Source organism: Haliotis cracherodii, unplaced genomic scaffold, assembly GCF_022045235.1.
Source record: "Haliotis cracherodii isolate W230 unplaced genomic scaffold, xgHalCrac1.p SCAF_2, whole genome shotgun sequence".
Taxonomy (NCBI): Eukaryota; Metazoa; Mollusca; class Gastropoda; order Lepetellida; family Haliotidae; genus Haliotis; species Haliotis cracherodii.
The window spans coordinates 2,163,420-2,178,776 of NW_027266275.1; the positions used below are offsets into that span (position 1 = coordinate 2,163,420).

Below are 15,357 nucleotides of genomic sequence, written 5' to 3' on the forward strand. Positions count from 1 at the left end.
CGAAATATATGGTATGGTATTTCTTATATGTTGTAGGTTCCAAATGTACATTTAGAAAAACTGGCGAAAGTGGCAGCATCAACTATTTAAGCGGCTACGTCAACAACGCTTACTGCATGTGGACCATCATCTCTCCTCCTGGGACACAGATTGGTGTCACGGTAGGACATCTCTCAAAGAACATCCCCTCAAAACCTTGAACATATAGATATCAATGAAACGTGTACGATATTATCGATATGCATCTGTTTCTTCCCCAGAGGGGCGCCAGTGGAAGGTTACACAATATGCTTTCCGGAAAACGTGTAAAATACAATGCAGGGTTTGACACTTCTTTGAGAAAAATACAACAGCTATACAGTATATTATATATACCACTCACGTCAATAGAACGCGTAACCACATTTTTGGTGTGGGAAGTAACACACATCTTAACATCTGAAATGAGAAATGAGTACGGATCACACATTGGGGAATGTAAGCACACTCGGCCTGTTGTGAATGTGCGTTGTTGCAGTGTCTGTCGTTTAGGAGCTTACAAAGTGGTTTTCGAAATGCTACTGTTGAATGTGATGTATGCGGTCAAGCATTGTCGTGTTGAAGGTCGATGTTGCACAAATCTTGATTCGAAGCTGAACTCGCCAGTGTTCAACCGCTGGACAGGCCATCCATACTCTGCGTGTTTGACACCTCTGATAGGCTCTGCCGTGGCTCTCAAACCTACTTCCTGAAGCTGATAACGCCATGTCTGGTTACATATCATTGGTAATCATGGTGTTGTTGTTAAGCTGTGTATATCTTTGTCGCAAATATGTGGAGATGGATACATTGACTACCATGGCGACACTCGACTGCGATTCCTTTAATTCCAATCGTCCGACGAGTTTCTTGTGTGGTGCATAAGTGAGGTGTGACCGCGCAGTTGAAATGTTGCAGATAACTCCAGCAATCGAAAAACAACCCCGTACGTATTCGTGATGGTGAACACGTGGTGCTGTCTGTGTAGTTGGGTGTGTTTGCATGTAGGCCTTGCTGCGCGTTATGATTCAAACAATGTTATTATTGATTCGGTACCAAAGGACATTATATCTATGCTTCGCATGAATTCTACTAATTTACATTTCTTTTTGTAATTTTGTAAGTGGAGATGCATAGCAAACATAATTTGCATCCTGGTGTGTTGCATCCTTCAGTTCCGCTCTGTGCGCCTGGAAGACAAGGTGGATTTGCTGGAAGTGAGGGTTGGAGGTCAGACGATTCAGGATACCCGGGTGTTGGAGACACTGACAGGCAGTCTGGACAACAAGGTCATCTACAGCACTAACAACATGATGCTGCTGCGTCTTACATCTGACTCTTCCGTTACAGCAAATGGTTTCGACCTCACCTGGTCCTCGTGTAAGTTTCATGGTGCTGGCAGTATGTTTTGGGTATTATTTTGTGGATTTTATTTTCGGGAAATGCACGAAACATTGATTCTTTTCCTAGCAACCAGTGGCCTCTCTACGGACGTCCGCCCTATGACTGCTGGATCATTGTGGACAGACTTGACGTCCCCATTCTTCCCCAGCACCCCGCCCAGCGGCTTCCGACTGGAGTGGTTGGTGTCCAGCTCAGACAATACAATTGTCACTCTCATGGTAAAGTTTATCACATGTAAAACATTAAAGGCAAGAAAACTACATATCTATGATAATTATAAAGCACATATAAAATCGTTTGTATGTTAATATATCTTTTCGTGCAAGAGTCAGTGAGTGAGTGAGTTGGGTTCAACGCCGCTTTTAACAGTATTCCAGTTATATCACGGCGTGTCAGCTTAATGTTGGAGGAAATCCCGAAGTGATGCATGTCTCAGACGTTTACTACTTCGGTGAAACTCACGAGCACGGGTATGGTGCTGATGTAACCGATTTTAGTGTGCAGGCAACATCAAAGGTCCAAGACACTGGTTACGGGGTGTGAACGTTTTATTCCGGTCAATTACCACACCCTGAAACAATATATGATTCAATATATACAGCGTCATACAATATACTTGAGGCTTGAAAACAGTCCATTACACAAATTAGATGAAACATAAATGACAGATCGTATGACAATACAACAAGGGGAGATAACTTCTTGATTAACTCATATCTTCAAATTAAATATGACACAGACGTCTTAATGCAATACGCATATCAAATTGAATAGATGTGATACTCAGTATCACATAAACATAAGAGAATGCAAAATTAACATAGTTCCTACCCGGTGTATGGCACTAGGGTGCACACGACGTTCACCAAGCTCCGCCAAGCAAGATATACCAAGAGTACCTAAAATCCGTGTAAACAATATGCAACATTAATTCTACAGTAACTACAAATCAACCTATCTATTATCATTACAAACACCTGCAACACATCAAAACAACTTGGGCTAAAATCACATTCGTACTTACATTCACATATACACTATTCTTCCTCTCATATATGAAGTCAGTCAATCAAACACTCAAACATGCAACAATTCACTCAGAGGGAAAATATAATTACCTGAATGAATTATATTAGTTATTTGATAGTTTTTGTATTAATTCTATACTCCTAAATGCACTAAAACCCGACAAAAGTGTCATTTACGTTTAGGTTTGGTTTACCAATGTTAAGGTTGAATTTACTGGTTTCATTTATACCCACACAATACAAATATAACATTTAAAATGTACACACTCATAAACCAATGTAAAAGATTAAACGAACCTGTGAGATATTTGCATCTGTTTATGACTCCATGGTATTACAATCCTGATGGTGCAAAGGGTGAATGTGAAGTGCAGACTTGAATTAGGAAAGAGGGCAAGAGTTTGAATGATCCAATCAGTGTTCATTAAATCAGGCCACGTAATAATGTGGTAACCCTTCCTATCTACCCTTAATCATATTAGAATGATACTAACTATAGAGCAAATAATAGACCCAACCTTCTGTGTCCTTATAATTATAGTCTGTTTCAAAAATGACCAAACCTGTTGATAGAAAAAATACATTCATTAGTTAAAATCATAATAATATACCTGCAATTCTTAAAGCAATTATCATTATACAAATATCAATGCAACGCTTAAATGACTTAAAACTAATATTTACATATATTAACTGTATAATACAATAATATGTGTCTGCCACACGGACAAGCTTAGAAACATAATTGGGGCGAACCGGGATTCGAACCCACAATCATAGGTTTCTGGCGTGCCCAAGGGACGCAACTCAGCACAGCGATTCACGGCGCCTTAGACGACTGGGCCACCCGTGCAACCCCCCCCCCCCCCCCCCCCACTCTTCCCCCTTTTCGTGTAAGAATGAAGCAATACTTTCTGTCTTTGTCGAATACTCGGCACATGATACTGTTATGCACGGGACATGAGAGTTTGGGTATATTGATATGCGTTTCTTCCTGTAGAATACGCTAACAAACAAGTAATCACACCTATTGTTTTGTTCAGGTGGAGGAAGTTGACCTCGCCCCTGACTGGATGTTGATGGTGTACAATGGTGAAGGGTATGACGATACTCTGCTGATGGCCTCCAGGCGTGCGGATCTCTCTTCACCAGCCATCTATTTCTCCACCGCCAGTAAAATACGGATTATCCTGAAAGGGAAAGACACATCTGGTGGAGGACGTGGCATCAAACTAAGGGTTAAGAATGGTAGGTTGTGTCCAGGGTCACATTAAACATTGTGTGCATATCATTGAGTACTGTAGGCGTATACTACATTCACGACAATTGAATCTATTAACTACTCTATATCCGTATTCTGCGGGATGCATGGTTGAGACACGAGCAGCTATAGACACAGCATTGATTCAGTCATGTTCTAACCAAGAAGTAAACTCAAAATCTATGTGACATTCATCTGCAGGATGCAACGTTGAGATACAAGCAGCTAGTGGCACAGTGTCCTCACCTGGATTCAGGAAGAAGAGGTACCTGACCTCAGTGACCTGTTCCTGGAAGATTCAGGCCCCGAGTGATGCAAACAGGAACCTCATGGTCAAGTTCCTTTACCTTGTTCTGGAGACCGTTGGAAAGGATCTAATCGAGGTACGTCACCATTGCACATTAGAAAGAGGAAACATTGTTTTTGCAACTATTTGTGACAATGGATGAAACCTGCAAGTCCAAAGAGCAATCTGAAAGTACCCATTGGACATAACGTAATGTCTCCCACAAAATATTCACTATTAGGTCATTCCTTCTGTGTGAGGTTCAGAACGTAGCAATCAAACCACTGGAGCACGTAAGCAGTCTAAGCGAGGTACTTCATCTGTTGTTATGTTGGAAATAATTACATTTTAGAAAAAGCAAATATTACGAAAAAAATAACTGTACCATAAGAATATTTTAGTGAACCTAGATGTGACGTATGTACATTTTAAAAACCACAATAACTGATTTCACTATACGCCAGATATACAATGGTTCAGACGCCTCAGCTGGAGTCCTCCATACGGGCAGCGGGTACACAGGGAATCTAACGTCATCTCTTCCCAGCGTCAACGGAGGCAACACTCTCTACGTCAGGTTCAAGTCTAGCCTCATTCAGGACAAGGGAGGATTCCAGTTTGAGTTCTCTATAGGTGAGCATCATTTATAAGCATTACGTTTGAGATGGTGGTAACAAACGTGTGTCACATGTACGTGATTGGCTACTCCATGGTAATGACCTAGGTCAGATTATGACAAACAACTTTCCTTAAGGTCTTTGAAAGCCATTTAGAAGTGATACACATAAGGAAGAGCATGTATGGACGCCAACTTCTTTATTATGAGGAACACCACGTTTCGGAGTACCTGCTTACTCCTTCATCAAGTGAATGAATGCCATGAGGCAGAGAGTGAGTGAGTAAGTTAGGTTTTAGCACTATTCTAGCAATATCATGGCGGGGAACACCAGAAAGGGGCTTCACACATCGTACCAATGTCGAGAATCAAACCCAGATCATTGGCGTGACGAGCGAACGCTTTAACCGCAATGCTACGCGACTGGTCTCATGAGGCAGAGGCAGATGTACACGTAAGGACAACAAAATATATACGAGAACAAAAGTTGAAAACCGACAAGGGTTGGGAACTAAAAAGGGAAGCCAACAGATGAATGGCGCTGATAGGTGATCAGCAATAGACAATGGAAGCCAACACTTTACAATAAGTAGCGCTGATAGTATGGAAGCCAGTACTTACGTTATCACTGATAGGTAATAGGCAGTGGACCATGGCCAAACGGCAGGCTGGGAGTAATTAGTACTGATAGATGAAAGAATGGAAATAACAATGCGCAAATGGGAGCCAGCGAGATAATTAACACCGACAAAGATGAAAGCAATAAGTCCTAAGCACTTGGCAGATAGGCTGGTCTCCTGATGTCAATGGCTTCTTGTACTTTTGTTTGTCGCCAGTTGTTGTTGTTGGTTGACAGGACTTTGTTGGCTTCCCACATGATGTTATTGTTTGGTTCTCCAGGACATGTTTGGGAAAAAGCAGATTCCAGAGAGAGTTTCTTCTTTGAGTCTGCTGTTGAGAGGTCTGAGGGTTTATCCAATGTACAGGTGGCCACAGTTGCAGGGGATCTGGTATATACATCCTCGGGGGTAGGGACTTACACTGCCTGTGCCTCTGCCATTGGCTTGTAGATTGGTCTTGATGGACTTGCCGCTAGAGAAGGTGCAGCTATGTTGGCATGTACATGTATATGCTCTCTGCCTCATAGCATTTATTCACCTGGTGAAGGAGTAAGCGTGTACTCCGAAACATTGTGTTCCTCATAATAAAGAAGTTGACATCCATGTATTCTCTTCCTTACCTTTCCTGAAGTTAATTCCTTGTAAGTTTCTTTTACTTCAGTCAAATGCACGTACGTCTGTGTATCTAGTTTGCATTATCATCATCACCTTGGCAGTTTACAGATATATCTGAAATCATTTTGTGGAGGATCACACTGGTTTGTGAGTAGTAATGTGAGCATCTTAAACCCTGCGCAGTGTGGTAAGCCCAGGTGTACTCACTAAACAGGGTCCATTCCCGCAAGTAATTTGATACAATCCTGTTCTTTGACGAATACTCATGTAGTTTTCCTTTAGTTCCCACTGTTACATGAAGACATTCATCAACATGCATCAGCTAAGGATGAAGATAAGGTGTGACTATTACCTGTATGAACTCCACAAATTCCATATATTCCCGACAGATGTACGTGTGAGTATCTTTAACAATGAAAATATTGTGAAACAGGCACTGAATACTCATTTTGTATTTTATCAGACTGTCCTTCTATTCCTGACTCGTCAAACATGGTGAAATCAACTCCCGCAACATCCTATCTCAGCTCTGTGACTGTCAACTGCATCACTGGATACTCGTTCAAACAGGAGGAATATTATCAAAATGCTACTGTTTCTTTTTTTTGTGAGAGAGGAGGAAAATGGGACAAAACCAGATACCCCACCTGTCAGGGTAAGTAACACTGGCAGGCTAGATACCCTTGGCAAGGAATGTATGAATGTAAGGGTAAATAACTCTGTCAGGGTTAGTAACACAGTCATGATAAGTAACACTATCGGGGTAAGTAACACTTCTACGGCAAGTAACACTGTCAGGGTAAGTAACACTGTCAAGGTAAGTAACACTTTCAGAGTAAGTTACACCACTAGTGTGAGTAGAACTTCTAGGGTAAGTTACACTTCTAGGGTAAGTTACACTTCTAGTGTAAGTTACACTTCTAGGGTTGGTAACACTGTCAGGGTAGGTAACATTGTCAGAGTAAGTAACAATGTCAGGGTAGGTAACATTGTCAGAGTAAGTAACACCGTCAGGGTAACACTTCTGAGGTTGGTAACACCGCCAGGGTAGGTAACATTGTCAGAGTAAGTAACACTGTATCATCTTGGCGACGTTGGTTCATGGGAAATACATTTTACGTCAAACATGGGCAAAATATTACATGTCTCTTAAATATCTTCTATTGTTAATTGATTCTTTGTATTTCAGTGGTATACTGTGGAGCGCCGGATGCCATTGAGTTTGGTTTCGTGAAGAACTACAGTGGAGCTGTTACATTTAACAGTACAGCTGTCTATGAATGCTTCAGTGGCTTCACAATGAAAGGGACACCGGAAGTGACGTGTAGTACATCAGGAAAGTGGCAGACGCTACCCACGTGTGAATGTAAGTAACCGGAAGAATAACCTAACTATGTAGGTATCTGTAAGAATAACCTTGCTATGTAAGTATCTGTATCAATAACCTTATTGTGTCACAATATATCAATTACTTTGTAGCAAGCTGTGGGGGCACGGGTGGCCCAGTCGTCTAAGGCGCCGCGACTCGCTGTGCAGAGTTGCGTCCCTTGGGCACGCCAGAAACCTATGATTGTGGGGTCGAATCACGGTTCGCTCCGATTATGTTTCTAGGTTTGTCAGCACCATACCCGTGCTCGTGGGTTTCACCGAACTGGTATACGTCTGAGACCTGCATCACTTCGGGCTTTCCTCCCACATTAAGCTGACACGCCGCGATATAACTGGAATACTGTTAAAAGCGGCGTTAAACCCAACTCACTCACTCACTCACTGTAGCAAGCTGTGGATATACATCGCCAGCTATCTGTTTTACTTTTCAGGTTTGCATTTAATTAAGGTATTTAACGTTAGCGTGCATTGAGTGGTCATTGAGTGGTCCAACATCTTAATCCATAGTATTTATATTCCAGACTTGTTTGTCTTTGGTAGAGAGTGTTGGAACATTTGACTGCGTGATGCAGATGAAGCGTTCTATTATTGATATTTCTCTACTTTCTAATTAAACATCATAATCTTCTGACGCCACATAACAGGTCCACTTGTAACATTTTTCTCCTCAGCTGCCAAGTGTGGTCCAGTTCCTAATGTGACGTATGCTACGCCCAACACCATCACCAGCACAGATGCAACCTCCTACGGGGCAGTCGTGGAATACACGTGCTGGGCAGGCTATGAGATTAGAGGATCATCCCGCAGACTCTGCAACACTACCAACACGTGGACCAATACCGCCCCCACTTGTGAGAGTAAGTACAGAGTATATCAATACCGCCCCTACTTGTGAGAGTAAGTACGGAGTATATCAATACCGCCCCCACTTGTGAAAGTAAGTACAGAGTATAGCAATACTGCCCCCACTTGTGAGGGTAAGTACAGAGTATATCAATACCGCCCCCACTTGTGAGAGTAAGTACAGAGTATATCAATACCGCCCCCACTTGTGAGAGTAAGTACAGAGTATAGCAATACCGCCCCACTTGTGAGAGTAAGTACGGAGTATATCAATACCGCCCCAACTTGTGAGAGTAAGTACGGAGTATATCAATACCACCCCCACTTGTGAGAGTAAGTACGGAATTTATCAATACCGCCCCCACTTGTGAAAGTAAGTACAGAGTATAGCAATACTGCCCCCACTTGTGAGAGTAAGTATAGAGTATAGCAATACCGCTCCCACTTGTGAAAGTAAGTACAGAGTATAGCAATACTGCCCCCACTTGTGAGAGTAAGTACGGAGTAAATCAATACCGCCCCCACTTGTGAGAGTAGGTACAGAGTATATCAATACCGCCCCCACTTGTGAGAGTAAGTACAGAGTATGTCAATACCGCCCCCACTTGTGAGAGTAAGTACAGAGTATATCAATACCGCCCCCACTTGTGTGAGTAAGTACAGAGTATATCAATACCGCCCCCACTTGTGAGAGTAAGTACGGAATTTATCAATACCGCCCCCACTTGTGAGAGTAAGTACGGATTATATCAGTAACGACCCCACTTGTGAGAGTAAGTACAGAGTATATCAATACCGCCCTCACTTGTGAGAGTAAGTACGGATATTATCAATAACGCCCCCACTTGTGAGAGTAAGTACGGAGTATATCAATACCGCCACCACTTGTGAGAGTAAGTACGGATTATATCAATAACGCCATCGTTTGTGAGAGTAGGTACAAACCACATCAATACCGCCCCCACTTGTGAGTAAGTACGGATTATATCAATAACGCCCCTACGTGTGAGAGTAAGTACGGAGTATATCAATACCGCCACCACTTGTGAGAGTAAGTACGGATTATATCAATAACGCCATCGTTTGTGAGAGTAGGTACAAACCACATCAATACCGCCCCACTTGTGAGAGTAAGTACAGACCGTATCAATACCACCCCACTTGTGAGAGTAAGTACGGAGTATACGATACCACCTCGCATCTATGAGTACGCACAGACCATATCAATATCTCCACACTTATCAGAGTAAATACACGCCCCATTAATGACGTTGTAAAGAAGTTTTTGGACCCCCATAGTATTTGTACCTTAGCCCGTACTACTATGACCCCGGTACTTTTACGATAAAAAATTCATAGTAATTGGACAACCCAACCCACACCCCGCCCCCCCTCACCGAAAATGATTGGATTCCCATTGTAATTTTATCCTCAATTTGATTCAAACCAGCTTATTGGTTAAAACGTCAGGCTCTGTTCAAAGCTTTAACATATCCCAAGTTCAAATATCGCCAGGGCGGCAGAACTCTGTACGTGACGGGTACTCGTTTATATTCGGCGAGGGTAGGGTGCAATGTTACACTGTGGTTTACAGCAGTGTCCTACTTCGTTCTCCTGATATAAGGACTTGATTGCAGGTGAATCTATATGTGGTGATGTAATTTCCCCTTCGTTTCTGAACCGTCGTTGAATAACCTAGGCAGCACATGACAGGCACCTGGTGTTTATCAACAAATAATTTTTAAAATTGTAGAAAAGGCCTCGACAAGACTAGCATTGCATTTTCCACCGCATATAATGTAAAGACCAGGTGCTTGTGAAGGACATATACTATTTGCATTTAAATCATCGGTGCGAAGTTACCCAGTAGTATATGCCATGTTTTATCACTTGGTATCCATGTACAGCAAGACCGATAGACCCACTGTTGGCGGTATCATTAACGATCATGTTATATAAAAGTATCCACGCCGACGCTCCTCCTCATATCTGCGCGTCGGGGCCTATACGATTACCATGACTGTTGGTGATGGATTGATGTCTCCGTCAGTGAAAGGTACTGCCTTACACTTTCACTTGGGTATCAATTCAAGTAACTACAACTACGCATTTGTTTGCATTGTTTGTTATTGAATGCATATTTGTATTGAAGAAAGATACATGTTACGCACAAACCATCTCCATCTTGGTCAATTTTTAAAGCTGTAATTAGCTGTTCACATCTCGGACATAATGGACATTCATGTAACAACAACTCCATTTGCATTTTTGTGAATGGATGCAAATTTATATGAAAGAAACACGAACCATCTCTGATCAGTCAATTGTAAAACTAGACACATTTCTGACAATGAAGTCGTCTAGTACAGCAGAATGTTCAGTACTTTTAATTGACGTTTTCTTCAAATGAAACCTGATCACACAGCATGTTGAACAGATTTGCACTGATCTCTTTGCGTGCACATTCACAAATCTCTTTCAGAGCACCAACATCGTAGGAGGTATCTTGAAATTTCTTGATTATGATATCCTGACCAGGAATTTCGAGTAACTCCGCGTCCTTGAAGTTGTCTATTATGCAGGAGTGAAGGACATCATAGGAAACATATTTCCAGAACTTCCTTGAGAAGATGTACTTCTACTCTGAAAAACGGTCTTCTTTCCAGGTAATGGGTGCCAGTAGTATCGGTGCTTGAGACTGGCTGGGATCGTCGCTCATTTCCTCAAGATATATGGCTTCTTCAGTCATGTTTCTTGCGTTTCCGAGAGGGGAATACACAAGCCACTCGAATGTTGGTTCTCCACTCTTCATTCGTACTCCGCGTTAGACATGGATTGATGTCTTCAACATTGTAGTTGCGGAAATAATCTCGATCTTTGTTCCCCAAGTATCATCAAGATTCATTTTACTTCTGCTTATATACTCTTCTATTGGGGTAAGAGATATGTCATCCAAAACATGTGTGTGGGACTCCATAAACTGTACAACAGAAGTTCGGGCAATTCCTTGGAGTCTCTGGCTTCCAAAAACATCAAAACTTAACGAACGAAAAAGGCAGTTTCTGTCACCTCGTATGCAAACAACATCCTTCAGTGATGCTTTTGCAGGCAGTAAAGTTTGAGAGCTTTCATTACGGAGTTTTTTGACACTCACACCAAACAAGCTTGCTCATGCCTTTTTGTCAGTATGGGCAAACTGGATAATAAAAAGGGAGTCCAGACCACAGTCGACCTGATTGGGTTTTGCTGATGCACGAGACGTTGTGGTATTGACATCCGGGAAGCTTTGTGTATCAGTAAACAACCTTGCTGAATATCATCAGACGGTTCTGATGACAACTTTCTTTTCTTGAATCGGAGCTTTGATTGCAGTTTTGTACTCTGGTGTGATTCCTGGCTCCATTCTTCTGTAGTTGACTTGTCCTTCGCTAATTCCAATTCTTTCAAATTGCAACCATTGATTAAGTCCATGTCCATCTTACCTAATAGGATAGCAGTCTCGGTCGAGTGCGCTGAAAATGCATCTATCATTTCCATAGGGGATAACTTACGACTCACAAAAAGGGTCAATCGGTCTGTAGTGTGGGCATATTTGTCCTGAAACAATTTCTTTACTTCGTCAAATATGATAATTTCGTCACCTACCAATTGTACAATATCTTTGTACCCCTGACACGCTGAGTCCTTCAAAAACAGTGGAAAAACTTCAACTTTCTGTGCATCATTCCACTTTTTTAAGTTACTGAAATGAAGTAAACGGTCAAGCCATTCTGCAGCATGAGACGGATCGGATTATCTTAAACATTTTGTTCAAGAAAAAAAACGCAGTCCACTATATCGTAACTGCGTTTGGGCGTAAACTGAGCCCTCCATGTCGTTATAGTCAAGGTAAGCCATAACTTATCAACTCACTTGGTCAGAATCAGGTCATTTGTAACGCCGGAAGTGGGGCTAAGGTGAATACCTGACAAGCACCCAGAATTTTCCCACCACGTTACAAAAACAGGTAATTTACAGGTCCTCTGAAGCGTAAAGACGCTGTCCAGACGCAAGCAATAGGCAATATACATACTTAAAAAATAGCACAACAAGGGTTAAACTTAAATATTTATTCAACCACACTAATTCTACATACGTGAGCACTGAGCACTTAATCACTATAAAATAGGAGACACCAAAACTCACAAAGAATTTAGACTATAAATTCTATTCAATACCGTCCAACACCCAACCACGTGCAACAGAGCACATGTTTCCCGCCCTGTACGTGCATCCCACGTCAACTCCTGAGAGGTGTACACTCTGACAACCAAACGCCGAACCCCGAAGTTCTTACTTACTTACTTACTTTGGAGATTTAACGTGCGCTTTCCGACTGATGCGTATTTCGCACACGGGAAGAGTACAAATACCCCGAATCTCCGTGTCAGTCTCAACTTATAGCCTTGAATGCACCACGTGATCTCTATAATTGGCTGCCAGTCACGTGAAGGCTTTCCACTCAACCGGAGATGGCCGAACTAAAACGGACACAGCCGATCGTCGTCACACATGACACGGACACATTCTTCTCAATCTGATTGTCAAGCAGCAGACCAGTCCATTCCGAGAGCGGGGTAGTAGGTTTGTCAGCTGCCATCTTGACTTAGTGTACGACGGACACAGCCGATCGTCGTTACATTAGTCAAGGAGTGATTGGTCTTTAGACTCTGGCTCCAAACTGTCTCCATCAGCATACATGTGCTGGCCCTTTCTCTCACAAGGAATAAACACAACTCACAGGTTATACTCACACATGTTTTAATCGCTCCAGTACATCAAAGACAACTTCTGCATAAAGCCCCCGTTCCATTTTTAAAAACTTAGATAAAAAATTGGGTCAAAGTCCTTTTTGACCAAGGTTTTGATGGTGTAACATGCTGTCAAAAACGTTGACAATGTATTTGACAGACCTTGATGGAATAAAAACCGATCATATTTCTCGTCCAACTTTGATGACGTTGATATAATTTAGCCAATCGGAATGCAAGGAACATTTACTCCTTTTCAAACAGCAGAGCATAGAATCAAAATGAGCCAACTATTTTGGACTGACGAGATGTAGGAAGAATAAATTGATTTGGTTCAACAACAGGGAGCCATTCTCGGGACCAAATATGCTTTTGTCTACCCTGACTCAGTCATTTCAGTAATTCCCGCCACAACGTTGACGGGGCCTGTCAAAAACTTTTATGAGTGTAAACACCCAACTTGGACCAAGACAACTTGGTCAAAATTTCCTTGACCAATTTTATATCAAAGTTTTTGAATGTGTAGCAGGGGCTTAAGACAGGATAGACCCGTCATAGACTGGACAGAGTGGCCTCGATCTTCCTCAGTCACTGCTAAAACCCCGCACCTCAGAGGTAGCGTCTGGGTATCTTTTTAAGGTGATTCAATCTTACCTTTATTTGTCGCATGTAATAAAGCCGTAACTTGAGTCGCTAACAGTTTGATCTGACCATAAATTCATGTGTGTTGTCATCGAAAAAATACCAAACCCTACGTGACCAATTGATCATCTTTACATTAATGTTTGACTCACTCCTGATTCTACCTTTCTGCTGATTCATCACCTCATCGCCGTTAATGTGGAACCAATCCAGTGATAAATTTAAAATGTCCGGAAACACCCCGATGAAAAAGTGAAATGTCATTTCTCTATTAATTCCTTTCTTACCAAAAGTTCTCTGTCACGAACTTTGTGTATAATGTAACTACATCATTGCAGCTATCAACGGTTCGAATTGTTACAATTTTGTAACCATTTTCTAATGTTTTCAGATGCATTTTAACCTTATAACATACCTGTGACAGTTTAACAAAGAATCATAACAAATGTAGATTTAACTTGCAACTGCCATAAGGGACTATATTAGAGTGAGTTCAAAAGAATAATATCGCGGTAGCCAGATTTACTACAAGAAGAAAGCCTGCTTGGGGAAGTGTAGAATCTCCGAGGTACATGTACTTGTAGGTTGGTATGCTGCAGCATCACACTCAGTTCTCGTTGTACCACATTAACTTCAGATTTTAGGCTTGTGAAGAATTATTTTCGACTTCTAAAACTTCCCCTATTTTAAGGCTTCTCGTACTCATGCGATACTAAATTGTTTAATACGGACAAAGATTATACTCTTAGTATTTGTTTACCTATTTCGGTCTCTTTGAGGGGGCCGACAAGATCCATGCCAATCTGTAAGAATGGACTGTGTTTCTCTTTGATGGGATGCAATTGCAGTTTATCTTTTTTTAGGGAAGCAAGTCGCTGACATTGGTGACATCTCGAAATATTCAGTTCAGTATCCTTATAGGTGCCTTTCCAGTTTTAACGCTGCATGAGTTTGTGCAATCTGTGAACAGAATAGAATATGACTTACCACCGGTAAATAAAACGATATCATTTTCGTTTGAAATCTGTTAGGGGTATGGGCATGCATTTTTAATTAGAAAAGTTAAGCTTGACTTCGTGGCAAATTTAACTTGCCACAACTTCTTCACAATTATTGATTTAAAGGTTCAGCTTTATTTTGCCTCGATATTTCTGTTTTAATCTATTGTCACATAACAAAACATCCCTATGTTAATTTGAATTTTCTGCCCCGCTTTAATGTTATAATTGAAATTCTAAATCTAAATTCTCGAATGTTTTCGTTAAAAAGTTCGTCCGAGTTGATATTTTCATGCGCTACGGTGAAGTGGTCAAGCAAATCAGGCCCCAGAAGAATGAAAAAATCTTAGCTCACCTCAATTTTTTAATTGAACCTATTTACTTCACAATGAGAAAAGGCATATTTTAGAGGTTTCCTTTTCGGATACTACGTCAGACTTAAAATGTTTCCTAAACTGCAACATCTGAAATTGTATGAAATCTTTACGAAAAGAGTAACTACCGTGGGAAAATGTGGCATTAAGCAAAGATTTGTCGTTTCATTTTCCCGGGACCAGGTAGTCAATCTAAGATTCGACACCACGTTTGAAATCATGGTAGAATCTACGATAAATTTGCAGTTTTCAATGACCTCATAGACTGATGCTGTTCAAATTGCCTTACTCGTAGAGAGGCGTAACATAGATAACTGCTTTGTTTCAATGACGTCAGAATAGCCTGACGTCATAACGATGTTCAAATTGCCTCCCGCGTCAGAGACAGTTCAATTTGGCCCACATTGAGATGAATCAGTTCACAGCAATGTTCTCGTCAAATTCGAATAAAAGTTCTGCACATCTGAGAAGAG

General features: G+C 41.5%; 1 protein-coding gene across 1 annotated transcript in view; it reads left to right on the forward strand.

The window, feature by feature from the left end:
• The window catches only part of LOC139469407 (uncharacterized), a 176,156-nt gene that overhangs the window by 27,842 nt on the left and 132,957 nt on the right, over window positions 1-15,357 (forward strand). Inside the window, exons 7-15 of the mRNA XM_071251571.1 lie at window positions 37-161; window positions 1,194-1,398; window positions 1,489-1,640; window positions 3,494-3,698; window positions 3,913-4,094; window positions 4,462-4,630; window positions 6,312-6,503; window positions 7,038-7,214; window positions 7,909-8,094. Of these exons, the coding sequence (XP_071107672.1) occupies window positions 37-161; window positions 1,194-1,398; window positions 1,489-1,640; window positions 3,494-3,698; window positions 3,913-4,094; window positions 4,462-4,630; window positions 6,312-6,503; window positions 7,038-7,214; window positions 7,909-8,094 (1,593 nt within the window). The remainder of the gene's footprint in view (window positions 1-36; window positions 162-1,193; window positions 1,399-1,488; window positions 1,641-3,493; window positions 3,699-3,912; window positions 4,095-4,461; window positions 4,631-6,311; window positions 6,504-7,037; window positions 7,215-7,908; window positions 8,095-15,357) is intronic.